Source organism: Staurois parvus, unplaced genomic scaffold, assembly GCF_062004578.1.
Source record: "Staurois parvus isolate SC_StPar_1 unplaced genomic scaffold, SC_StPar_1.0 ptg000648l, whole genome shotgun sequence".
Classification (NCBI taxonomy): Eukaryota; Metazoa; Chordata; class Amphibia; order Anura; family Ranidae; genus Staurois; species Staurois parvus.
In genome coordinates, this window is record NW_028318444.1 from 4,748,269 (window position 1) to 4,774,086 (window position 25,818).

General features: G+C 42.4%; 1 protein-coding gene across 1 annotated transcript in view; it reads right to left on the minus strand.

Annotated features, from left to right (window-relative positions):
• Positions 1-25,485, minus strand: part of TGFBI (transforming growth factor beta induced) — a 130,689-nt gene extending 105,204 nt beyond the window's left edge. Inside the window, exons 1-2 of the mRNA XM_089694081.1 lie at positions 25,308-25,485; positions 24,694-24,792 (exon numbers count right to left, since the gene is read on the minus strand). Of these exons, the coding sequence (XP_089550207.1) occupies positions 24,694-24,792; positions 25,308-25,426 (218 nt within the window). The 5' untranslated portion in view covers positions 25,427-25,485. The remainder of the gene's footprint in view (positions 1-24,693; positions 24,793-25,307) is intronic.
• Positions 25,486-25,818: the final 333 nt, after the last annotated feature.

Below are 25,818 nucleotides of genomic sequence, written 5' to 3' on the forward strand. Positions count from 1 at the left end.
GCTAAGTTTTTAATTGCCGGCAATTCTTTTTGCAGTCAACTGTCAGTGGGGACCGCATGTTTCCACTACTAAAATACCGCAAGACTTAAAATAAAATAACTAATGCAGTATTTTAGTAGCGGTTTTTGCGAATTCCAACAGTTTTTGGAAAAATGTGTGGTGTCTTACCGCATACGTGAATGCGGTAATATACTGCTTAGTGAATTGTCCTCTGGCTTCGATGTTCACAGTCAAGCTTTCGTTAGGTTTAAATGTTTGACTGCGAACTGAACAGGGGGGTGTTCAGCCCATCACTAATCGGGACACCTGCCTTTACACACATGAACTTTAATGGCATCCCAATCTTAGTCCATAGGGTTCAATATTGAGTTGGCCCACCCTTTGCAGCTACAACAGTTTCAACTCTTCTGGGAAGGCTGTCCACAAGATTTAGGAGTGTGTCTATGGGAATGTTTGATCATTCATCCAGGGCATTTGTGAGGTAAGGCCTGGCTCACAGTCTCCACTCTAATTCCTTCCAAAAGTGTTCTAGTGGGTTGAGGTCAGGACTCTGTGCAGGCCAGTCAAGTTCCTCCACCCCAAACTCACTCATCCATGTCTTTATGGACCTTGCTTTGTGCACTGGTGTGCAGTCATGTTGGAACAAGTAGGGGCGATCCCCAAACTGTTCCCACAAAGTTGGGAGCATGAAATTTTCCAAAATGTCTTGGTATGCTGATGCCTTAATAGTTCCCTTCATTGGAACTAAGGGGCCAAGGCCAACCTCTGAAAAACAACCCCACACCATAATCACCCCTCCACCAACCTTTACTCTTGGCACAATGCAGTAAGACAAGTACTGTTCTCCTAGCAACCTCCAAACCCGCACAAGTCCATCAGATTTCCAGACAGAGAAGTGCGATTCCTCACTCCAGAGAACACGTCTCCACTGTTCTAGAGTCCAGTGGTGGCCTGCTTTACACCACTGCATCCAACGCTTTGCATTGCACTTGATGATGTAAGGCTTGGATGCAGCTACTCGGCCATGGAAACCCATTCCATGAAGCTCATTACGCACTGCTGTTGTGCTAATCTGAAGGCCACACAATGTTTGGAGGTCTTTAGCTATTGACTCTGCAGACATTGGGCAACTTCTGAGCACTGTACGCTTTAGCATGCCCTGACTCTGCTTTGCCATTTTATGTGGGCTGCCACTTCGTGGCTGAGTTGCTGTTGTTCCCAGTTTCTTGTTTGTTATAATACCACTAAAAGTTGACCGTGGAATATTTAGTAGCAAGGAAATTTAACGGATGGACTTATTGGACAGGTGGCAACCAATCAGGTAGCACGCTTGAATTCACTGAGCAACCCATTCTTCCACAAATGTTTGTAGAAACAGTCTGCATGCCTAGGTGCACGAAGGTTCAAGAAGGTGATAGGAACACCCGAATACAATGATTTGGAGGGGTGTCCTAATACTTTTGGCAATATAGTGTATATATATATATATATATATATATATACTGTATATATATTGTAACCCTCAAGAGGCATACAATCTAAGGTCCCTAACTCACATTTATACATTTACATACTAGGAGCAATTTAGTTAGAAGCCAATTAACCCACCAGCATGTCTTTGGAGCGTGGGAGGAAACCAGAGTACCTGGAGGAAACCCATGCAGCCACAGGGAGGACAGGCAAACTAAAAGCAGGTGGTGCCGTGGTTGGGATATATTCATACAAATAGCACAGACACCTATATCTAATCAACATCAATCACCTTGATATTGGTAGTCAGAATCTACACACTCAGTGTTGATTGGATATGGGTGTCTTTGCTACCTGTGTGGATATACAGTAAATGCTGGGGTATCTTCCTAACAATCATTGGAAATACTGTAAAGAAGTGTCTTGAAGAAGATAAAAAACATCTTCAACATTACAGAACACATCAAACGGAGCGTGAAAATATACTACTAGCTACAATAAAGCTGTTTTGCCCATAAAAAGTATTTGTTTTTTCTGTCCATCTAATCATGCTATGTACACAACCCTGCTACACATCACAGTCCTGCCTGGCAGGGGAGGGGACTTCATCTTTTCCTGCTACAATTTCACTTTCACAGTTTTCCTCCCCTCTTGCATCCTTTGACTGGACAGTGAAAGGAGAAAAAAGCACACTGATAAACTCACCTCTCTGTCACTCTGTTCTCTCCTCCTATCAGCATGCTTCTTGCACTGCAATATAACTGACTGGCTCCTACTCTTTTCTTTCCCCTTCTTTGAGCAAATCAACTTACAAATTATTAAAAATTTCAATTTTACTGTATAAACCTGCTTTATCAGAATCTGGAACATTAAATCCACTCATCTGCACTTGTTGTTTATAACAAATCTTTTCATTTTAATATAGTATATTAAAAAAACATAGTAAAAAAAATATGAGATAGATATAAAGTATGGGGATACGGTCTCAAGAGTTTTGCCTAAACAAGTGTGGTTAAATAATTTAGATACTTAGTTTTAGTCTAGATTTATGAAGTGACTAGCAGTAAGTATATTGTTTAAGCTGTGCACAGTAACATTCATGCCATTGTATTATAGAAAAAGATATGTATGTGTCACACTTTCATAATGTAAACTACAATGCAAAACCAGACTCATTTAGTCTAGACATAGAAAATTCCATGTGGAAAATGCTTGCATAAAGAAATCCTTTTCTTTGTCTGTGTGGACAGCTCAACTCTGCACAGTTCTCTCTGAATCTATATCATGCCTTTTATTCACAGATTTTTATTGATGTACATTTTTCCAAACCAGTGTGTGAAGTTTGACAGCATTCATAACACAATACAATGTGTTAGTATAAGCCACCACCAACATAGTTATTTTAGTGTTACATCCAAAATAAATATTTATTCACTTGAACACATCACACTTAAATTTACATGTAAAAGTATTTTAAGAGAATATATATATATATATATATATATATATATATATATATATATATATATATATATATACACACAGTATAAAGTATATTGTATATATTTTTTTTTAAATAAATTCGGTAACATCTGTTAACTTAGTTTTGCTAAAGTGATTTGGGGATACAAATTCTCAAAACAACCCTCTGGACTTTTTCCCCCTCCCACCCGTGGAGTCTCACTCCTCTTGTTACTGCAAAAGCTGTCTTCCTTGCTTTTGCCTGAAATAAAATATGAATGAAACATACAACAAGGGTGTGACATTTCTGTTTAATGTCCATAGCAGGATGGTGGAAAATACAAGTACAGATATCTACTTGTAAAGTGATAGATAAGGGTGGTGGGTAATTCTATCTGCTGGCATCTATTGGAAACTAAAATTTGTGTGTTGTAACTACTTATTTTATTAGCTACAGTACTGAAATTTAGCTCTTGCTGTGTTGGTAGTTTTGAGGTTAATGGAATTTACATAGAATATTGTCCAGGAGTAGAATAAGCAGCAAAAGGAAACACATGACCCAGTGGGTCTTACAATGATGGTAATGAACAGGGGCTTTTGCCATTAATGTTCACTAATTATGAAATTAACTGGATGCCAGTTTCGAGATGGTGACAATGGTGAAACATGCCTTTGCAATGGGTGTTGACATGGCTGTTTATAGCCCCCACAGGAAACCCATGCAGCAGGGTAAAAATGCAGTAGAAAATTTGGATAAGATGGATAGGGAGTTGTCACCCTATTCATATCATGAAGATCATCGACCTTCATGATAGGATCATCAGGTATCATTTGAATCAAAGGTACCCATTTAAAAGACTGAAAATGACTTTTGAAATGATCCTAACATATTAAAGCTTATATGAATTTTTACTCAATGGGTTTCAATCTTCTGGGTTTTGACTAGTTATTTGGATAGATTACAAACAATATAGTGATATAGTGTTTGCCGCTAAGCAACCTTGAATTATTAAAAAAAAGGCATCCTAACAAATAAAAATGTGGGGTTATTCCTCAACTAAGAGATAAAGCCACACAAATGTGGCCAACAGGGCTATATATAAGGTAATACTATCCCAGCAAATTTTTGGCATGACAACCCTCCATACAGAATAACACTACTGTCCCCTATAATCATGATTACTGGTAAAAACAAAATTCAGTAAAACAGTGTTTTACATAATAATAGCATAATGACGCTCGCGCTGAGACTATAATCAACATTTAAAATTGTTAACAAATGTCAATAGTTTGTGATACACAGTACCTTCAACCACATCTGACATCTAGTTACTTTTATGATTTACAGGAAAGTATCTGTAAGGCCCATCCGGTCATTTGTACCCTTGCTGTCTGTCCTGCTTACAGCCAAAATCATATGTAGACTCCATTCCCCTTAATAGGGAAAGCTCTAAAACAGGCAAGGGATGGGTCTTAATAATAAGATGAATGTAACTTTAATTAAAAGAATACTAGGTGATCCTGTTATAAAGGTCCTTGCTCAGCTACTTCCTGCTATTGAGGGACAAAACCATCTTGTGACATTACACACATGGAGCTGTCCCCACTAGGCACAAAGCTGGAAATGAATACAAGGTACATCACTAGGCACAGCGAACAACAATGGACATCAGGGAATACATCTAGAAGGAGGGGATACTACTGTAAACTAGGAATTGTTAAACACAAGACCCAAAGACTTGGCAGTGATAGAAATTTATCATTGTAACACTGGACTACAATCCACCATATGTACTTATCATGGCTATAGACAAGGATTGATGACTACTACACTCCTACACAGCCAAAAATGGAACTTCTTGGTTGCCATGGAAGAACTATAGCTACAGTCAAAGAGTAATTAACTATATTGCATCAAAATACCACTATTAGATCTAAGTAATGACCACCATAATAACAGCACTAAAGCTAGGGAATGGCTACCATATTAAAACCACTACAATTTGGGAATGATTAATGCATATTAAAAAAAACCCATAAATCCAGATATTCACTTCAAACCTAACTATAACAGGAGTCTGATCATGAACACAACTAGAGCCAGGATGTGACCACCAGCATAATCATGACCAAGGGAATAGCCAGATAAAAAACTAAAATAGAAGCAAATAAATTCCCTTTTGAGTGGTATTTCCTACTATTATTATTATACAGGATTTATATAGCGCCAACAGTTTGCTCAGTGCTTTACAATATAATGGGAGACAATAAAGCAACAATCCAGTTCAATACAAGAGGGATAGGAAAGCACTGCTCCTTGGAGCTTACAATCTAGGCATCCTATCCTACACTCACAGCTCTATACACATTATTGTTGTCTCTTACTAGGGAAATACAGTGAGAATAATTTATTTCTGTTTCTTGAGACTAATAATAGAATAATAGTTGGGGGCCTTTTTTGGTGACTTGACCTAGCCTATGATTTATTACACACACTGTAATCTGAATTTAACAATTTGAATTTTTCAAACACATTCATTAAAAAGTTTAAAGAAGTATCACTATAATATTTAAAACCTTGTGGCATTCCAATAGGGACCTAGTGCATGAGGAGTTTGGTCCCAATATGATCAGTGCATTGGTTGCTGCTGGGCTAGCGTGGTTGACAGCACCTCCCCTTTCTCCATTGTTTTCTGACAATGCTGCTAGCAAGGAGACATATGTTTAATTAAGTCTGACTGACAAACACCCAGAGCCGAGGGGGCAATGATGGTCAGTACACACAGAGGAGAGGGGGCAGTGACAGCACACACAGAAGAGAGAGTGATACCTTGTGCAGCTCTGCCAACTAAACTTCAGCCTTGTGCCTCTTCTGACCTACCCCCCTGGATTGTTCACAGATAAAAGACTACTGAGCCAATACCTGCCGAACTGCTATTCCAGAGAGAGGGATTAGAATACCAGCTGTTGGCTTGTGTTGTGAATCACAGCGCGCTAGACGAGTGCCATCCTTCACAACAGCACAAAACCAGCAACTAGTGCTCAGGTCCCTGTTCTGGAAAAGTAGTCAGGTGGGTCTGGGTTGTCGGAAAGACTAGAGTAATAGTTTCTGGCTTGTGTTGTGCACTTGTAATTTTGAAAATGGCAGAGCACACCACCAGTATGCTATTGTCAGGGACCCCACTGTGGTAGCCTCTAGCACTCCACAGACTGGATTCCCCCAAGGCGCGGAATCTAAGCTCCGACCTGCTTGTTCACCAGACTTGGAGCAGGCCGAGACCAGGTCGCGGCCCCTGGGTTCACCCAGCTGTGGTAGAAGCACCGCTGGAGGTGTATAGCAGGTGAGAGTCTGATGTGAGGAGGTAACAGGAGCAGCGTCAGGCAAGCCGGGTCGGTAACAGTGGTGGCGGCGTAGTACAAAATCAGCAGGCAGAGGGATAAACAGGTCACAAGCCGGGTTCGTTAGCAGGAGGTCAGAACGTACAGGGTTAAGCAGGAGAATGGTCAGACAAAGCCAGGGATCAGAGCAGGAGACGGACAGAAAATCAGGGTCAGGCAGGTTCAGCAACAAACAATCTACTCACAGGAACTCAGGAACACAGATAAGACCATAGGGCACTTGAGCATTGCAAGAGCCGGGTTTAAATAGTCCACCCAACTCCTGACAGGCACTCCTGGGTCCTAGTGCTTGCCTAGCCCGTCATTTGTGACAGGCACGCCTGGGTCCTAGTGCCTGCCTGCCTGTACGTTTTGTCAGGATTCTACGCATGTGCAGATTCGATCGCAGCGGCGATCTTCCCATTCCCTGACATTGCTCCCCCCCTTACGGGCAGCCTCCGGATGCCCACCCGATTCCTCCTTTGAGGCTGGTTACGTAGGAATTCCCGCATCAATCTGGGGGCATGGACGTTCTGGGCAGGTTCCCACGAGTTTTCCTCCGGCCCATAGCCTTTCCACTTAATTAAATATTGTACCTGACCACCCCTCCTCCTACAATCCAAAATTGCTTCCACCTCAAATTCCTCCTCCCCATTGATGTCTATGGCTTCTGGAGGTCTAGACCTGCGGTCTAAAAAGGGGTCAGCAATCACAGGCTTCAACAACGATACATGGAAGACTGGGTGTATCTTGAGGGATTCAGGGAGAGTCAATTTAAACGCTACTTCGTTAACCTTACGTTCTACCTGGAAGGGCCCCACAAACTTGGGTGCCAATTTTCTGGACGGGCAAGTCAGTTTCAGGTTGACCGTTGATAACCAAACCCGATCCCCAGGATGTATAGCCAATTCTCCCTTTCTCCTCCTGTCACAGAACCTTTTACTGTCCTCTTGGGCCTTAGCCATTGTCTCTTGTAGTAGCTTGTTATTGGCAGTGAAGAATTCTAAGGTGTCCTGGGCCGCTGGGACTGAGTTCTCAGGAACCAGGTCTGGCAGGAAGGTAGGGTGAAACCCATAATTAGCGAAAAACGGGGATTGGTTGGTGGCAGAATGATTCGCATTGTTATATGCGAATTCTGCCATTGGTAGAAGTGTCAGCCAGTCATCCTGCAGGAAAGATGTATAGCATCTCAGGTATTGCTCAAGCGTTTGATTAGTTCGTTCTGTCTGCCCGTTTGTCTGGGGGTGATATGCTGACGAGAAAGATAACTTAATCGCCAGCCCCTCACATAATGCTTTCCAGAATCTGGAAGTAAACTGTACTCCACGGTCCGACACAATCTCTTTTGGCACTCCGTGCAGCCTCACAATCTCTTTGATAAATACTTGGGCTGTTTCGGAAGCTGATGGTGTCTTGGCTAGTGGCAGAAAATGGGCCATTTTAGACAGGCGGTCCACAACCACAAAGATCACAGTGTGGTCTCGTGAGGGTGGCAAGTCAACAATAAAATCTAACGAGATCATACTCCAAGGTCGGTCAGGTATTGGCAGTGGTTTCAATAGGCCCCAGGCCTTGTCTCTGGTGGGTTTGTTTCGGTTACAGACGGGGCAAGATTTCACATATGCTTCACAGTCCTTGGCCATGTTTGGCCACCAAAATGTGCGTCGTGTCAGCTCTAACGTCTTATGTATCCCGAAGTGTCCTGCTAGGGGATGGTCATGACAAAACCCCAACACCAGGGATTGGACCTCCTTGGGTACCACGACCTGTTCCCCTCTCCAAAAGAGACCTTCCTTGTTCAGCAGGGAGACCCCAGGCAGGTCAGGAACCCGGTTGGAGGCCGCCTGCAATTTAGACAGCAGTTCTGACTGTAGCAATAGAAAGCTACCTGCCGGCAGGATGGTGTCTGGCTGGGGCGTCTCCCTAGGATCCTCGAACATCCGAGAAAGGGCATCAGGCTTAGTGTTCTTTGACCCAGGACGATACGTTATGTGAAGACTAAATCTCGCGAAAAACAGTGCCCATCTGGCCTGGCGTGGACGGAGGCGTTTGGCTGTTTTTAAATACTCCAGGTTTTTGTGGTCAGTATAGACCAGAATGGGGTGTAGGGCCCCCTCTAGCAGATAACGCCATTCCTCCAGAGCTGTCTTAATGGCTAGTAACTCCCTATCCCCAATATCGTAGTTCCTTTCAGAAGGGGATAGCTTCCTGGAGAAAAAAGCCACTGGATGCATTAGCTCCTTGGCCCCTACCCTCTGTGACAATACTGCTCCAACAGCCACTTCTGATGCGTCTACCTCTAGTATGTAGGGTAGGGATGCGTCAGGGTGGCTCAGAATGGGAGCCGTTGTAAATAGTTTTTTCAATGCGTCAAAAGCTACCTTTGCAGCTGGAGTCCATTGGAAACGAACTCCTACCTTGGTGAGCTGGGTAATGGGCGCTACCAGGCCTGAGAAGTTCTTTATGAACTTTCTATAAAAATTGGCGAATCCAATAAATCTCTGAACTCCCTTCTTATCCGTGGGGGCAGGCCATTCCAGGATAGCTGAGATTTTTTGTGGGTCCATAGCGATCCCCGTAGTGGAGATTATTAAACCAAGAAATGAAATGCTTTCCTGTTCAAAGCAGCATTTCTCGGCTTTCGCATAAAGGCCATGCTGACGGAGACGTTCCAGCACACTCTTAACATGTCCCCGATGTGCTTCCAGGGAAGAGGAAAATATCAGGATATCGTCCAAATAGACAATGACAAAGATATCCAGAAAGTCCCTGAAAATGTCATTGACAAAGTGCTGGAAGGTGGCCGGTGCATTACATAGCCCAAAAGGCATGACAAGACATTCAAAATGTCCGAACCGAGTGCGAAACGCTGTTTTCCACTCGTCTCCCTCACGTATCCGAACCAAGTTATAGGCACCCCTGAGGTCCAACTTGGAGAAGATGGATGCCGTCCTTAATCTCTGAAATAATTCTGGGACCAAAGGAAGGGGGTAGCGGTTTTTGACAGTAATCTTATTGAGGTCTCTGTAGTCAACACACGGTCTTAGGGATCCGTCCTTCTTTTCAACAAAGAAAATCCCTGCCCCGGCCGGGGATGTGGAAGGGCGGATAAATCCCTTCCGGAGGCTCTCATCAATATATTCTCTTAAAGCCCCTAGTTCCCGCTCAGATAAGGGAAAAATGCGGCCAAAAGGAATCTCGGAGCCCGGGAGCAGATCGATGGGGCAATCATAGGCCCGATGTGGGGGAAGAACCTTTGCCCCCCGTGGACTAAACACGTCTAGGAATTTGTGGTAAGCTGCAGGTACCATCTGAGTTAACTTGGCCTCGGAGCTTACAGTTAATAAGGCCGGGGTATCTAGTGATGCCCTAGGTAGACAATGTTCCTGACAGTATCGTGAGTGGAACTGGATTGACCCGGTCTTCCAGTCAATTTGGGGGTCGTGAGCTCGTAGCCAAGGGAGCCCCAGAATAACTGGAAATAGGGGGGACGCGATGGCGTCCAAGCGGAGAAACTCCTGGTGATAACCCACCACTGTGGTATGTATAGGAGGGGTTTCCCGGTCTACCTTCCCCGATTTTATCCGAGACCCATCCGCCAGAAAAATATTCACCCTGTGTTCTTTGGCGAGCAACGGTATTTGGTGCTGGGTAGCGAAACCGAGATCGACGAAGCAACTACAGGCCCCAGAAACAATGATAGCCATCACCTGTGTGCTTCCTCCGGGAAGCTGAAAGGACACAGGTACAGCCAAGCGAGTGGGGTTGCCTTCACATACAGCAGATATATTAAAAGGAATAGAAGAGAACTTACAGTCTTTCTTCGGACAGGAACGCACCATATGACCCGCTGCTCCGCAGTAAAGACACAGGTTATTGGCTCGACGCCTCTGTCGTTCCTCAGTAGAAAGAGTAGGCCGCATCAGGCCGAGTTGCATAGGCTCGGCCCCCTCGGACGGTTAGGAGCTCCGACTGCCGACACTGACCCTTGGCATGACTGGTACTCTGGGCATCATCCATGAAGTTCTCTGCCCCTGGCTGGACCTCTCCTGTCTCCTTTCCCGCAGTCGGCGATCGATCTGTATGGCCTGATCGATTAAACCTTCCAAGGAGTCTGGAATTTCTGTTCTCGCTAACTCGTCCTTCAATGGTTCTGACAGTCCCAACCGGAACTGGTGGCGTAAAGCTGCATCATTCCACTGTGTGTCTCCACTCCATTGCCTGAACTCAGCGGCATAGTCCTCCGCTGCCCGGCGTCCCTGTTGTAATGAATAGAGAGCTGCTTCGGCCGAGGCGGCTCGATGCGGGTCATCGTACAGTTGTGCCATCGCCTTAAAGAATGTGGTGACAGTATTTAAATGTGGGTGGTGGGCCTCCATCAGGCGATGAGCCCATCCCTGGGGCTCCCCCTGCAGCAAGGATATGACAAATCCTACCTTCACCGATTCAGAAGAGAAGGTCCGGGGTTGCAGGTCAAAGTACAGCTGGCAGGAATTTTGGAAGGCCCTGAACTTCCCTCGGTCCCCACTGAACCGCTCAGGGGTCGGCACTCTTGGCTCTGGCGGGGGGATGGTAAATGCTGCTCCAACTGCAGACCCCGCTGCACCCATGGTCGGAGGCGCACCCACTGGGCCTGGAGTTGTGGGTGTTGGTGCGGCCAGGCTCTGGACCTGTCCCTCCAGGTGCTTGTATCCCTCTTCCAGGGTCTTCACTGCCTGTGTGAGTGCCGCCAGATGTTGGCACATCTCTTCCCAGGGTGAAGGTCCTCCTCCAGACTCTGACATGGCCGTATGGTTCTGTCAGGGACCCCACTGCGGTAGCCTCTAGCACTCCACAGACTGGATTCCCCCAAGGCGCGGAATCTAAGCTCCGACCTGCTTGTTCACCAGGGCCCCTGATGGTGGGGATGGACTTGGAGCAGGCCGAGACCAGGTCGCGGCCCCTGGGTTCACCCAGCTGTGGTAGAAGCACCGCTGGAGGTGTATAGCAGGTGAGAGTCTGATGTGAGGAGGTAACAGGAGCAGCGTCAGGCAAGCCGGGTCGATAACAGTGGTGGCGGCGTAGTACAAAATCAGCAGGCAGAGGGATTAACAGGTCACAAGCCGGGTTCGTTAGCAGGAGGTCAGAACGTACAGGGTTAAGCAGGAGAATGGTCAGACAAAGCCAGGGATCAGAGCAGGAGACGGACAGAAAATCAGGGTCAGGCAGGTTCTGCAACAAACAATCTACTCACAGGAACTCAGGAACACAGATAAGACCATATGGCACTTGAGCATTGCAAGAGCCGGGTTTAAATAGTCCACCCAACTCCTGACAGGCACTCCTGGGTCCTAGTGCTTGCCTAGCCCGTCATTTGTGACAGGCACGCCTGGGTCCTAGTGCCTGCCTGCCTGTACGTTTTGTCAGGATTCTACGCATGTGCAGATTCGATCGCAGCGGCGATCTTCCCATTCCCTGACAGCTATCATTCACAACACAAGCTGACAGCTACTGCTGTAGTCCCTTTCCCTGAAATTGCAGGTTTGATAGGGACAGGGTTGAAGATTAGATGGCAGAACTGCAGTTGTTATCCCCCCTCCCTTGTGTGTGTGTATGAGATGGCAGAAAGATGTAGATTATATAGCAGAGCTGTAGATGCTTTGCCCCATCTCCAATTGTTTAGATGTAGGACCTCAGTACCGCTATGAACTATAGGTCCCAGGAATTATTCCTAACAAGATAGTGCTGATCAATATCTTCACCCTAGAAACAGACATGTTGTAACTGGTGGGTGGTTACTATAGTGCTGTGCTGTAGCTCTCCCATGTGAAACACCCATAAATTGGGCTTCAGCCTAGGATGAGGCTACAGCAATCACAGACAGACAGACATAAAGATGTACTTTAATTGCACTGAGTCTTGGATCTGAAATTGACCCAGTACTACATGCACTTGGTCCCCTGGGGGATTCAACAAGTATGTTCAAGTTCTGGTGATATGTCCTGATACGTACTGTTCAAAGCAAGCATATGCAAATAATTCTGGACATTTGATCCATCTTTCAGGATATGTTCCTCTGCTCTAAAATAAACTTACTTATCAATTGACTGCCAATATTTACATTAAACAATAAAGCAACACAATCAGCATATAGTATAAAAGACAGCTAGACAACACAAAGTCTTTAATACTAACATTCGGTCTGTGTTATTTAATTAAGCCTTCGTTTTTCACAGATCAACTTTTTTGAACTTCCTTCTGCTGTTCCGACTTAATATTACAGACTCACACCCTTACATTAGCTCTAAATATATATCTTACCTTTATAATACTGTACAATATTAAACTATGACCACACTCATTGTGTAGCAATTCTGAAGTAGAGTATTGGTACTTTACATGGACCTGTAAATAGTTTGAAATTGGATGGAAGCATTGAGGGTCCATTTACTTTTTGAGCATTAATGCATGCTATGTTGCATCTTAAGGTGCATTACATTAAGGAAGCCCAAAACATCCAAAATATCAGACATGGTAAAACTATTTTGATACAAAACACTATGGTGGGTTGCCAAACGTTGCAGTGTGTTGCAAACCATATGCGTTGCTGTAATGCATTTGAGTGCTATTTAAAATTAATGGCACTGCAACACTTCAATGCATGTACTATTTACATGAACCTTTTTCAAGTCCATCAATTATCTTTTATTTAATATTTTAATTAATTTATTAATAAAAAAGTTTATTAATTTGTTAATTGCTAACTAATTGGCCTTCTACAGAAGAGTCAATCCCCAACCCCCTCCCTCCGTACATATGGCAACCTTCTCTTCTTCTGGTAGTGTCTATTTAATCTCAGTTCTGGCAGCTCCTTTGCCCCTCTGCACACCTCCCTATACAAACCTCTGTGTAAATGTCAGAGGACTGAAGGGCAATGTTACAGAGTATTTCTTGAATGACAGTTGTGAGTTTGCTGCGGCCACTCATCTCAACAGTCTCAAGGCGTTTTAAAGTCTATGCGAGGGAGGCTTTTAAAGGAAAATAACATGCTTAAAGTGGAACTTCACTCTCTCAATCAACATGGACTATTTTTAATCATTATGTTGCTAGCATTAGTAAATAGATAGGAAAGTATATCATACATTTACATTTTATTACACTTTTTTTTTAATTTCTTCAGTTACTTCTGAAGTAAAAAGGCAGTTTCAATGCCTAAGCAAATGATGCCATACTTTCCATCAGTCTTCAGGACAGGAAGGAGGGTTCTCAGCTCAACCTATGCCTGAGCTAAGGGCAGATGAATTCTAGGAAGTAAATGATACATGAATCATCTGCCCATACTCAAGACAGCCACTGCCAGAAATGCTAGGGGGTGCTTTTCAAAATTATTTCACAGCAGAATAAAGCATGGAGACATGGATGGATGGGGGAGATTGCTTTAAATATTTAAAATTAATTAAATGGCATTTTTTGTCTGCGTTGCTCAAATGCAGTGCAGCTCAACTTTAAAATGCACATTTTATATTATGGGAAGATTGTTGTGAAAATTAATGGTCTGCCAACTGTGTCTTTTTTAATTGGCAACAAAAAAAGATAAAAGAAAAATCCTTTTTTCTACACATAAAAGAACACTTTTAAGTACATTGTAATAATAATACTGTAACAACTTATTTTAATACTAGAGCTGCCAAGCTGTCAAATGGTATTTCATTGAACTCTAGAGCCATGGCAGGGAGAGAGAGTCAGGGCCTAAGGCATGGCATGTATGTACAAGATATGTCATAAAAGTATTTTTTGTTGTGCCTGGTATTCCTGAGGTGCTGGGACGGACTGGGTAAAGTGTCTAAAACCAAAACATTTTTGTAGTTGGACAGAGTGTGGAAGTGTTAGGTTTTTTTATTGCTGCCTATGTCCCTGCTGAGGTGATTTACCAGCAATCTGGTAAATCTAACCATTGTCAGCAGAACAAAAAGATATGGGCAAATCCAACATTTACAATTGTCACCAGAACAAGATTAGAGGAGGAGAAATTTTCCATTGGAGTACTCACTCTGGTGACAACTGTCTAGGGATTTCCTCCAAGTTTGCAGAGGTTTCCTCTCACTTCCCATTTTGTCTCTTGGATAGGTGATTTTTCCCAGGACTCAAAAAAACAAAAAAAAGCAAAACAAAAAAACTAATAGGATTTTTAACCATTCTCTTCTCTCTTTGAAAGTAATATATTAGCTTTTGACATGCTTTAAAGGATAAATTCACCAAAAACAAAAATAAATAAATAAATAAATGCACATCTTTTTGCAGGTAAAAAATGCGAGTTTATTATTTTTGCTTACTAGGAGCCTAGGAAGCATTGCACTCACGATCAGCAGATCACAGGTGCCATGTAGGAGTCCATCAGATCTGCCAGTGTATCTGTGTACCTTGTACAGGCAAGCAGAAACACGCTAACATGAAGAGTGAATGAACTACCACAGCGCTCAATAGCGCCATGGTAGTTCATTGAGAACTACAATCTGACAGCTGCAAAGGCTGTTGGAACTTGTATTTTTACATTCACAGAATTTTGTAAATGAATGACGTGGCCAGGCAGATCCCTTGCTAGCTGTCACTAGATGCAGCGGCTACAGCAATGGGAACATGTTACAAGTTCCAACCATAAAAACTAGTGGAACATGTAACATGTTCCTAAAGGTGAACTTGTCCTTTAATTTTCTGAATTTCCCCAACTTTTTCTGTTGGTATATGCTAACTACTCCCTTTATCCTCCCTTTTAAGAACATGAATTTATCAGTTGCTAATGCCGTCATGCTTGGTAAATGACTCCTTGTTAAGAGTCTGTTAATTTTCCTCTGGTTCTGGCCAATCCATTCTTCATTCATTGCTTACTTCACTTCACAGTTCTACATTTCACACATCCCTTATGTCTCCCTCTATCCCCAAACAGCTTTAACACCATATACAAATTACGTTAGCCTGTCCTGAAAAGTGTGCTAAGTATTGAATTCTCTCTATTGTATTATCAAGCCCTTAGAAACATTTGCCTTAATTATGCTCATATAAGATCTGTGTGTACCCATTTCCTTTGTTGTTTGTTTAATATTTAGTTCTCTCAATGTGAGATAGATAATACTCCTTTTAATAATATTCTTTTATTTTTAAAATAACATTTAGGTTAACAGAAAAGCTTGCTTATATTAAATCTAAAGCAAAACCTTTTTTTTGCTTGGAATAGAGTAGAGGAGAGTTTAAACTCAGTTTTTTTTTGTGTGTCCCATTGGCAAGATTTTTCATCACTTCCAGTCCTGTAGCCACAAAAGGGGGTAAGAAATTTCTCAAAATTTAGAGAAATGTCCCACCAAACAGTTGTCGCCAGAAAGGGTGACCCTGTTGAAAGATTTTCACCTTGACAAATCAGACTTTTGAATTTTGCTTCTTTTTAAGTCCCTCTGTCAGTGTTCACCAGGACAAAAAATAGAAAGTTAATTTTCTCTTTCTAGAAATTAAAACATGACAAGGGTCCTAACACCCTCACTGTTCTATACAAAATGTAAAAACATGTTTATTTAGATTTGATAAATAAAGATTTACCTAATTTTATAGTGTAGCCATTTAGATTCCACATTGTTATGTCCCTATTTGCACTGATTTCTGCTGTCAGAATAATGTACCAGACAGCAAAGAACAACTGAGTAGCATGGTAAGTCTGATGCATGAACGCCACCAATAAAATGCAAAGCTGCTTGGAATAAGTTTACACAGAGCAACCTCCACATCAGCCTGCACCTAATATAAAATCATTTGGTAGAGATTGTATTGTTTTTTTCAGAATACACCCAAACTAAAATTTCAGTTATGAGAAATTGCCAGGATGAAGGACTCTCAGGCTGTTTATATTTGTCAGGGAATCCAACAGCTGCACCTGAGTTACCATGTCCAATAAAGCCATTACAAAACGGGCTTTTAATCCTATTTACATTATGTAGTAAGAAAAGTTCCATTTCATGACAAACGTCCACCCACAACAGGTATATGAGCTTTGAGAGGCCTGATGCTATATCTGTTTTACCTTTGCTCTCCAACAGACCATTATCTGTATCAGTGAATCCTCTGAAGGCTGGGCATCATGACTAAAAGGGTAACTATATTGTATGACACATATAAAAGATAGAAAACCTAAAAAATGAATGCATGGCTGGATTCTTGCTTAGTCTTGGAGAGGGAGTAAAAATTATAAATCCAGCACTGCAGGTATCTACATGTACAGTATTTGCTTTAGATATTGGTACTCTGCAATATGATCATATAGTGGCCTGTAAACACTGGATCTTCTATACTATAATCCTAGTAGTCCTAGACTATTTGAACTTTGTATATACATTTTTAAAATAAAGCTTATTCTCAACATCAGACAGCCTTAGAATGAACATGTGAAATATTGTGATCAAATACTGTAACACACATTTAAAACAGTATTGATGCCAAAATATATGCAACCAAATTTCTGATGCTGAAGCCAATGGACACAAGACAACCATGATGATTTTCTGGAACCAAAAGGTACCTTAGCCAGACATGTTGTGATGACTGCTGTCAGACAATCATGCTAATTTATCATTTAGATGTAATTGTGTTTGTAGCACCCTGCCCTGAACTAGATAAGTATAGTGTATGACTTTGCTGTAACCAGTTGAGCTGCAATTTATTTTTTAGGTCTGGTCAGGTTATACCTAAACCTGGTGGCTGATTGATTCTGCCTGCTTTTGTAAGAATGTTTCAGAAATAGTTTGGGAAGATCACTCACTCGGTTATAAATAGTTATCTAACAAGACTCATCATATTTAATGATGTCGCCACAGAACGTTTGGAATTTAGGTGATACCATTTATGGGCTAACTTATGTTACTAAATGTGCAAGTTTTCGATATGCCTTAGATCCATTCTTCGTTCAAGAAGGGATCTAGTCATCACAAAAGTTTGTATATTTAAAGTGGTAGTAAAGTCTCTTTCTATATTTTTCCTACAGGTAAGCTTATAATAAAGTTTACCTGTAAGTAAAATTAATATCTCCTAAATGATCACCATTTAGGAGATATTCTATAGAGCAGTAGTCGGTGACAATATTTGCCCACGAGCTCTGAAGGAACTGCATACCCGTGCCCTTCCTTCAGAGCTGTGTGCTGTGGTCGAAACTCCCATGCATCTGTGCAGAAGTTACGTCATCGGCTGCTCAGCCGTTCAAGCAATCACAGCCCGCGGGTCCAGAAGGCAGACCGGGTGAAGATGGAAGCCTTCTGAACTGGTGACAATGTGCCTCTGGAGGGCTTCGTTCTAAGGTAAGCCTTTCATAGCGTGGTAGTATGCAATGCAGGAAATTTTTTTTTTTAAATTAGTTTACTACCACTTTAAGTCAATATAGGGTATCAAGGCTAACATAGGTACAATACTGTACTACTACATAGTTATTACTGCCAAAATACAAAAAAAGTCCCAAACTGAAGCAGTCAGGTATGTAACCTTCTTCGTTCCACCCAAGACCTCCTGTTCTCTAGCTCCCTTGTCATCTCCTCCCATGCTCACCTCCAGGACTTCTCCAGAGCCGCTCCTATCCATTGGAACTCCTTTCCCCAATGTGTCCACCTATTTCCTACTCTGTCAACTTTTAGATGATCCCTAAATCTCATCTCTTCAGAAAGGCCTATCCTGCCCCCACCTAGCAACTGTACATGTATAGTCTCCATCAGTCCATCCCCCACAGTTATTACCTTTTGTATCAATTGACATCCCCTCTTAGATTGTAAGCTCTAACGAGCAGGACCCTCTGATCCCTCATGTGTTAATTTGTATTGTAATTCTGCTGTCTGCCCTTACCTTGTAAAGCACTGCGTAAACTGTTGGCGTTATATAAATCCTGTATTATAATAATAACCTTCACATTTTAGCATACACATTTATCACTGTTAGCAGCACTGAACATCATCAATTTTGCATCACAACCTGCATGTTTTTTGTGGGTTTTGGCAGATTATTCAACCTTAAAAAAAATAAACTTAAAACAAATCTTTATATCTGCACTCAGATACCAAAGAAAATGAGAATAATAATTCTCTTTGAGCAATGGATTAAGATTTCCGCTACATCTGAACCAATGTTAGGATTATGGTTTGGGAAATGATCCAGTATGCAGTGAGTGGAAAAATATTATACATCATAACTAGACAGATGTACAGAATATTAATCGTTAACTGCTCTTTGTTATAGCTTATATGAATAAGTAACTGTAAAAGGTATGAATACTGTTAGTATCATGAACCCTATTTAAAGGTCAGATATTTATCATATCTTATGTAGTTCAGTCATTTTTTGTACACATACATTATATTGCCAAAAGTATTGGGACACCTGCCTTTACACGCACATGAACTTTACTGGCATCCCAGTCTTATTCAGTAGGGTTCAATATTGAGTTGGCCCACCCTTTGCAACTATACCAGCTTCAACTCTTCTGGGAAGACTGTCCACAAGGTTTAGAAGTGTGTCTTTGGGAATATTTGACCATTCTTCCAGATGCGCATTTGTGAGGTCAGGCACTGATGTCGGACGAGAAGGCCTGGCTAACAGTCTCCGTGCTAATTCATCCCAAAGGTGTTCAATCAGGTTGAGTTCAGGACTCTGTGCAGGCCAGTCAAGTTCTTCCACTCCAAACTTGCTCATACATGTCTTTATAGACCTTGCTTTGAGCACTGGTGCGCAGTCATGTTGGAACAGGAAGGGGCCAACCCAAACTGTTTCCACAAAATTGGGAGCATGAAATTGTCCAAAATGTCTTGGTATGTTTATGCCTTAAGAGTTCCCTTCATTGGAACTAAGGGGCCAAGCCCAACCCCTGAAACACAACCCCACACCATAATCCCCCCTGCACCAAACTTTACACTTGGCACAACATCTTGCAGTCAGGCAAGAACCGAAAAAGAGTCAGTAAGACACACATCTGAAGGCAAATTTGGTTCAGTCAGGGGAGGTAAAAGAAGGTTTAGTTTATTTTTAAGCTTGTGCATCACATAGTAACTTGATTTGGTATTTGTTTAGATTTGATACAGGAGCCTTTAGGGGGGTTTATGCCAGATGCATTGGAGCTGCTAGCAGCTATTTCCAGCTCAGCCACAATGCATAGACAAGGCAAAATGTCTTGTATGTAATGTTGTCACTGATGATATTTCAAAAAAGTTTGTGAAAAAAAGTACCTGGATCAGCGCATCAACACTGTATCACAGATCGCACACCAGCTGCTGTTTGTTCATTGAGGCGCACTGGTATAAATGGGTATATGGACTACACTTTCAACAGATAAAAACGTTTTTTATAAAAAAGATAAGCCCTAGAAGTGCTTAAAGTGGAACTTCACTCTCTCAACCAACATTGACTATTTTCAATCCTTATGCAGCTAGCATTAGTAAATAGATAGAAAGGTGTATTATATTTACTTGTCTTAAACCTTTTTTTTTGCATTTTTAGTTACTTCCTGGTTTCCAGGCCTAGGTAAATGATGTCATACATCCCAGGAGTTTTCAGGTGGAGAGGTCGGGATTTCTCAGCTAAGCAGACCCTACTATATGTATGCCTGAGCTAAGGGCAGATGGATTACAGAAAATAAATGTTACACAAATCACCTGCCCTTATTCAAGTTGGCCACAGCCAGAAATGCTAGGGGGTGCTTTTCAAAATGATTTCTCAGAAGAGTAAAGCATGGAGGCATAGATGGGTGAGATTGCTTTGAATATGAATTAAATTTTGTTTGTGGCACTCAGATGAATTGTAGTTCCACTTTAAAGAATATATCAACTCAAAATTTCATATTCCTGGTATATGCCTGCTGTACCATATACTCATATGAAAATGTATCCTGTTCTCTGCTTTCCTACTACAAACTGACCACACTAGTCAGGAGAGCACATCAGTTTCCTAGCTATGCTGAGAACTCAGCCTGCTCTCCTCCAATGATCAGACTTGTGCTGACATGCCTCCCCCCCACATAGGTTTTCACTGGGAAGATCAGTGTTATGCTGTTTCTCCTACCCTAGCTATTATACAGCTGAGAACAGAGGGAATGTGATCACTTATAAACAAAAAGGGAAAAAGGGTATTTATAATGTTTTTTATATCTATAAACAAATGTTTTGCCTTTCATTTCTAATTTAAACTGAATGTGTTGCTTTACATGATCAGGGTTCACATATAAAATGCAGTGACTTCACAACTCACCCCAGTGAATTATATTTTCAAATAAAATATTTTCAGTCAATATCAGTTGGATGTGCAGAGAAAGCAACATTCACCCAGGGGCGGACTGACCATTTGGAAACTCGGACACTGCCCAAGGGCCCGTGGTCAGTAGGGGGCCCCATGAGATGTCCCTGGTACCTTTTTCATAGGCTTTTTTGAGTCTGGGCAAGGGCACAGGGGCCCCATGATCCCCTATTGCCCGGGGGCCCCATGAGTTGTCAGTACGCCCCTGCATTAACCCTTTGATAAGTAATAAGAAAGTTACAGTAAACACCTTTTCCCATGCAAAAACTGTTGCAGAATGTCAGGGAATGTATTATTTTACCAGGCAAGGTTGGGCCAATGTACATGGAGGCACTGTATGTAGATTATTGCCCATTCCTGATGAGCTGAGTCTTGATGATAAGAACTTCTAGGGGTGCCAGTTGTGACCCTCAGAGTAATTTTAAAGTCTTTTGGGAAATCTCCCTGGCTATAAGTCTGATATTTTCTATGTCATGGATTAGAGGTCCCTGGAATTGGAGCAATAAGAATAACAAATAGGTTTCTTGTTAACATTTCAAAATTCTGTGTGAACATCCAGACAATCTCCACTTTGGCTCCATTCAAGCCTTTGCATTTTATGTCTGTTTTAGGAATGGTGCATAAAAAATGGCCTGCTTACTGCAACTTTGATGCACTTTCTTGAAAATGCATGTCATATAGCTTTCAATGGTAACACGCCTAAAATTCAAGTAAACCGAGGCTAAAATGAGCAACACAGATGTGATCATGCCCTTATACATACTGTAGTCCTGATAGAGATAACACTTTTTAAAAGGGGTTTCCCTTAAATTAATATAAGCTGTTGTTATGTGGGTATTGTAGACTTAAAGGGGTGGTTGATTTACTAAAACTGGAGAGTGCAAAATATGGTGCAACTGTGCATAGAAACCAATCAGCTTCCTTTTTTTTGCCAAAGCTTAATTGAACAAGCAGAAGTCAGACCCTGATTGGCTACAATGCACAGCTGCACCAGATTTTGCACTGTTCAGTCTTAGTAAATCAATCCCATAGAGTCAGTCCACCAAAAAAAATATATTTCAGGTTTTTTTTTTTGTTTTGTTTTGTTTTTTTTTAATGCATGATGGAAGCTTAAACCACCTGACAATTTCTATATCTCATGGGAACCCTATTGGAGAGATATCTCTGCCTGGGCCTTCAAGCTTGTTGTGTTCATATAAGTGAGTTCATATAAGTGAGCCCCACTGTCTCTACTGGAGCTTGAACTTTTTTGATATCATAGAAAATGCAATAGGAGGTCCTACACAGGTTGTCTAGAACATTCAAAACTCCCAGGTGGACAAGAACAAAGTCAGGGAGATATCTGTGACGTAAGAAACCTTGGGACAGTTATAACACAAATATTGCTTTTAGGTAAACTTACCCCTCAAGAACAGTTTTTTTTATAGAGTTCGTGTTTAAACATTACAAGAGGAAAGTAAAAACTAAGTTGAATATTAACCAGTTCCACGCCGCCCTATAGTAGAAATACTGCTACAGGGCAGCACGGGTGCGTAAAATCACGTACTGTATATATACGTGATTTTTTATTTCCGGGTAGAGGGGTCGTTGGCGACTTCAGCTTTTGATCATTGGGTCCCGGCCAGTGATTCCCTGCCAGTATCTGGTGATCACCGAGTATCACTGATGGGGGAGAGACCTGTATGTAAACAATACAGATCTCTCTCCTGTCAGCTCCAGCACACTACTTTGTATGGCTCTGCATAACATGCTTACATAGTACAGTACGTGATTTTGCAGCTCCGGGCAGGTGGCACGCGCGCGCGCTCTACCCGCGCCGCCATTTACGGCCTCAGCTGTCAATCACCGGGTCGCAGCTGGTGATTACTCTCCGGCATCCGGTGATCTCTGAGTATCTCCAAGGGGGAAGAGACCTGTATATAAACAGTACAGATCTCTCCCCTGTCAGCTCCTGCACACTGCTTTGCAGAGCCTACAAAGCAGTGTGCTTACAGCGATGCACACACACAGCCTCTATAGTGAAACAGCACACAACACACTCCTTCCTGCCCAGTGCCATTAGTACAGTGTCAGTGCTTTTTATTAGCACTGATCACTATGTTGGTGTCACTGGGGATGTCAGTGACACCAAGTCAGTTCCCTCCAGTATCAGAATACCCGCTGCAGTCCTGCAGTCCCGCTATAAGTCGCTGATCGCTGCCATTTCTAGACAAAAAAAAATTATTTTATATACACCATCATTTGTAAACGCTATAACTTCCATGTAAACCAATTAATTTATGTGTATTGGGATTTTTTTTAGCAAAAACATGTAGCAGAATACATTTTGACCTAAATTTATGAGAAAAATGGTTCGGAAGGGGGCTTAATCCTCTGCAGGGCAAGTGGTTAATAAAACGCTAGCAACCCAGCAGATTTATTCTGATAATCTTGTCTTTTTATATTGACTGTTGTAAGAGATCTGAAAATACTACCCTGTTTCTTCTAAAATAAGACCTACCCCGAAAATAAGACCTAGTGCTATTTTTGGGAATTGCTAAGGTATAAGACCTACCCCGAAAATAAGAACTAGTTGTGATCAGGGCTTTTTTTCAGCTGGAACATGGCGGAACGCCATTCCGCCACCTCCGGCACTGGCCTTGCGCACACCCATACCTACTGTCTCTTATAAACACAGAAGCGTGGCTGAAGTGACAGCACCATCTGCTCCCACAGAACCTCCCTACCTCTGTAGTCACTGTGGGACAGGGAAGGAACAGATATCTGCGGGTGCAGTATGCAGTGTGTTTAGGGGTGGGGCATCTCCTCCTGCAGCCTAATGCATGGAAGCCAATGCCCCTGGGGTGATCACTGGCCAGTGTGGAAGAGGCGGAGCGGTGAGTAAGTGCGCTTGGTGCACTATGTGGGAAAGATAGGACCCGGAACGGGAGTTACTATAGAGAGGGGCAGGCTGTTGACAGCTGTGTTTTGCAAAGCTAGCTAACCATATAAGGGTAGTGGAGGGGGGATGTGGATGTGGAAAGGTGAGCTGCAGTCAGGTGTTGCAGAGGTAAATTGAGTCAGGTGAGTTGCAGACAGGGTGCATAGGTGAGTTGCAGCTGGGGAGTGCAGAGGTGAGCTGAGTTGCACCCAGGGGCGGACTAACCAAACTCGGGCACTGCCTGAGGGCCCGGGGTCAGTAGGGGGCCCCTTAAGATGCCCCTGGTACCTTTTTCATAGACTTTTTTGAGTTTGGGCAAGGACACAGGGGCCCCATGATCTCCTATTGCCCGGGAGCCCCATGAGTTGTCAGTCCACCCCTGGTTGCAACCCACCTTTGCACTACCCAGCCACAGCTCAGCTCTGCACCCACTGGCCACAGCTCAGCTCTGCACCCCCTGGCCACAGCTCACCTCTGCATTCCCCGTCTGCAACTCACCCCTGCACTCTGTCTGTGGCTCATATCTGTACCCTGTCTGAAACTCACCTGTCAAGTCACCCCTGCAACACCTGACTGCAGCTCACAGCTGTTACCAACTGGCCCTCTCCATAGTAACCCTCATCCACAACTGCCTGCAGCTCACCTCTGCACCCCCTGTCCACACCTGGACATTTAAAAAATAAGACCTACCCCAAAAATAAGACCTACTGTGTTTTTTTGAGTCAAAAAAAATATAAGACAGTGTCTTATTTTCGGGGAAACACGGGTATAGCATCTCTTTTGTAAAATATGCAGTTGCTGCCATAGTTCATTTCATAAAGGGCATACCCCACATAGGTGGCATATTCATATTTACACTCTCACTAAACTTTTATTACTTGCCTAGTGTCAGCGGTTTGACTGGCAGTGAAACTTTTAGCATTAGCATGGTGTTTGTGGTTGCTGCACTTCCACAGTTAACATCCAAATTCCCTAACACCCAGTAGTCAGCAAACAGTAGCACGAATCCCCCACAATACAGCTCAGGCTTGCTGGTACACATAAAGTGATATGTCACCATTCATAACTCAGACGCTGCCAATACAAACACTGCCAACCGAACTCTAATATACTGTATGCATGCAGTGCAACATTCCAAAATTACTGTCAGCCAATGAATATCTTGATATAAGAAGACTTACGTTGATTTTCCACATATCTTTCTCTGGTACCACTGTTTGCAGTTTGTGTAATATTGCTTGTTTGACCCAATGATCTTCTGTACGGCACACACATTAGGGCTAAAGCATAAACAGTAGGCAGACAATTTAATAGCGATAATAATAATAATACTAATAATAATATTAATAATAATAATAATCATCCCTTTAATATGAATAAATTACATTTTATAGTAATGATTTCAAAATTATTGCTAAATTCCAAAACATCAGCAGTGAGCAACTCTTAACATCTATGCTAACTGACAATGCTAGACATAATTACGGAAATCAGAGAAAATCACATTTTATGTCTGTTTTCTCCTTATGTAGGAGTCCCTCAAATAACACCTAAAAGTGATAGAGTTTCACTGAAATGCGAATAACCACTGTAATACACCTATTTATGATACGAAGATGTATACTTTCATTCATCAACGCTAGCAAAATTAAAATCCACTTACCGGCACAAGAGAATAAAAACCACATGATATAAAATTGCATTTTATTGTTAGAACTTTAAACATACATTTTTCTAGAAAATCAGAAAATACTAAGCAAATAAGAAAAAGAAAAAAAAAAAAAAAGGTTCTTACCCATGCTGTCTGCCTCGAATCCGGCTGTGCTGCAAGACCTGTTGGTACGGATACCTGGCTGTAGTGACCAATGTGGCCAGTAATGTAAGAACCAAGGCAAGCAGCACAATGCGATTCATTCTGAGAGGAGTAAGTGCAGGTTGTGAACTCTCACAGCTCTGAACTGAAAGCCAGGAAACATAAGCTGTGCTGTGTTAAATAGACCGAGAGCTGGAATGGGTGGAGAAAACAAGCTACTGCTGCAATATGAGCTTGACTTTCCAGGCTGACTCTTTGGGGAATATGTAACCTCTTGGCTGCATGTCTGAAAGAGTTTTAGAAATTCAGAAGTTACAATTATTAGACCTGGCCCGCGCTGCCTGCTGTCATATCTTTCATGCAAAATGCAGCCATTATTTCTGTCACTGGATACTACATTGCAATGCATATTTCTATCTGGATTCAGATAAGTGACCAGAATAACATTTACAAAGAGTTTAGAAGTTTTCCATTGTCCAGTGTACTCTACGAG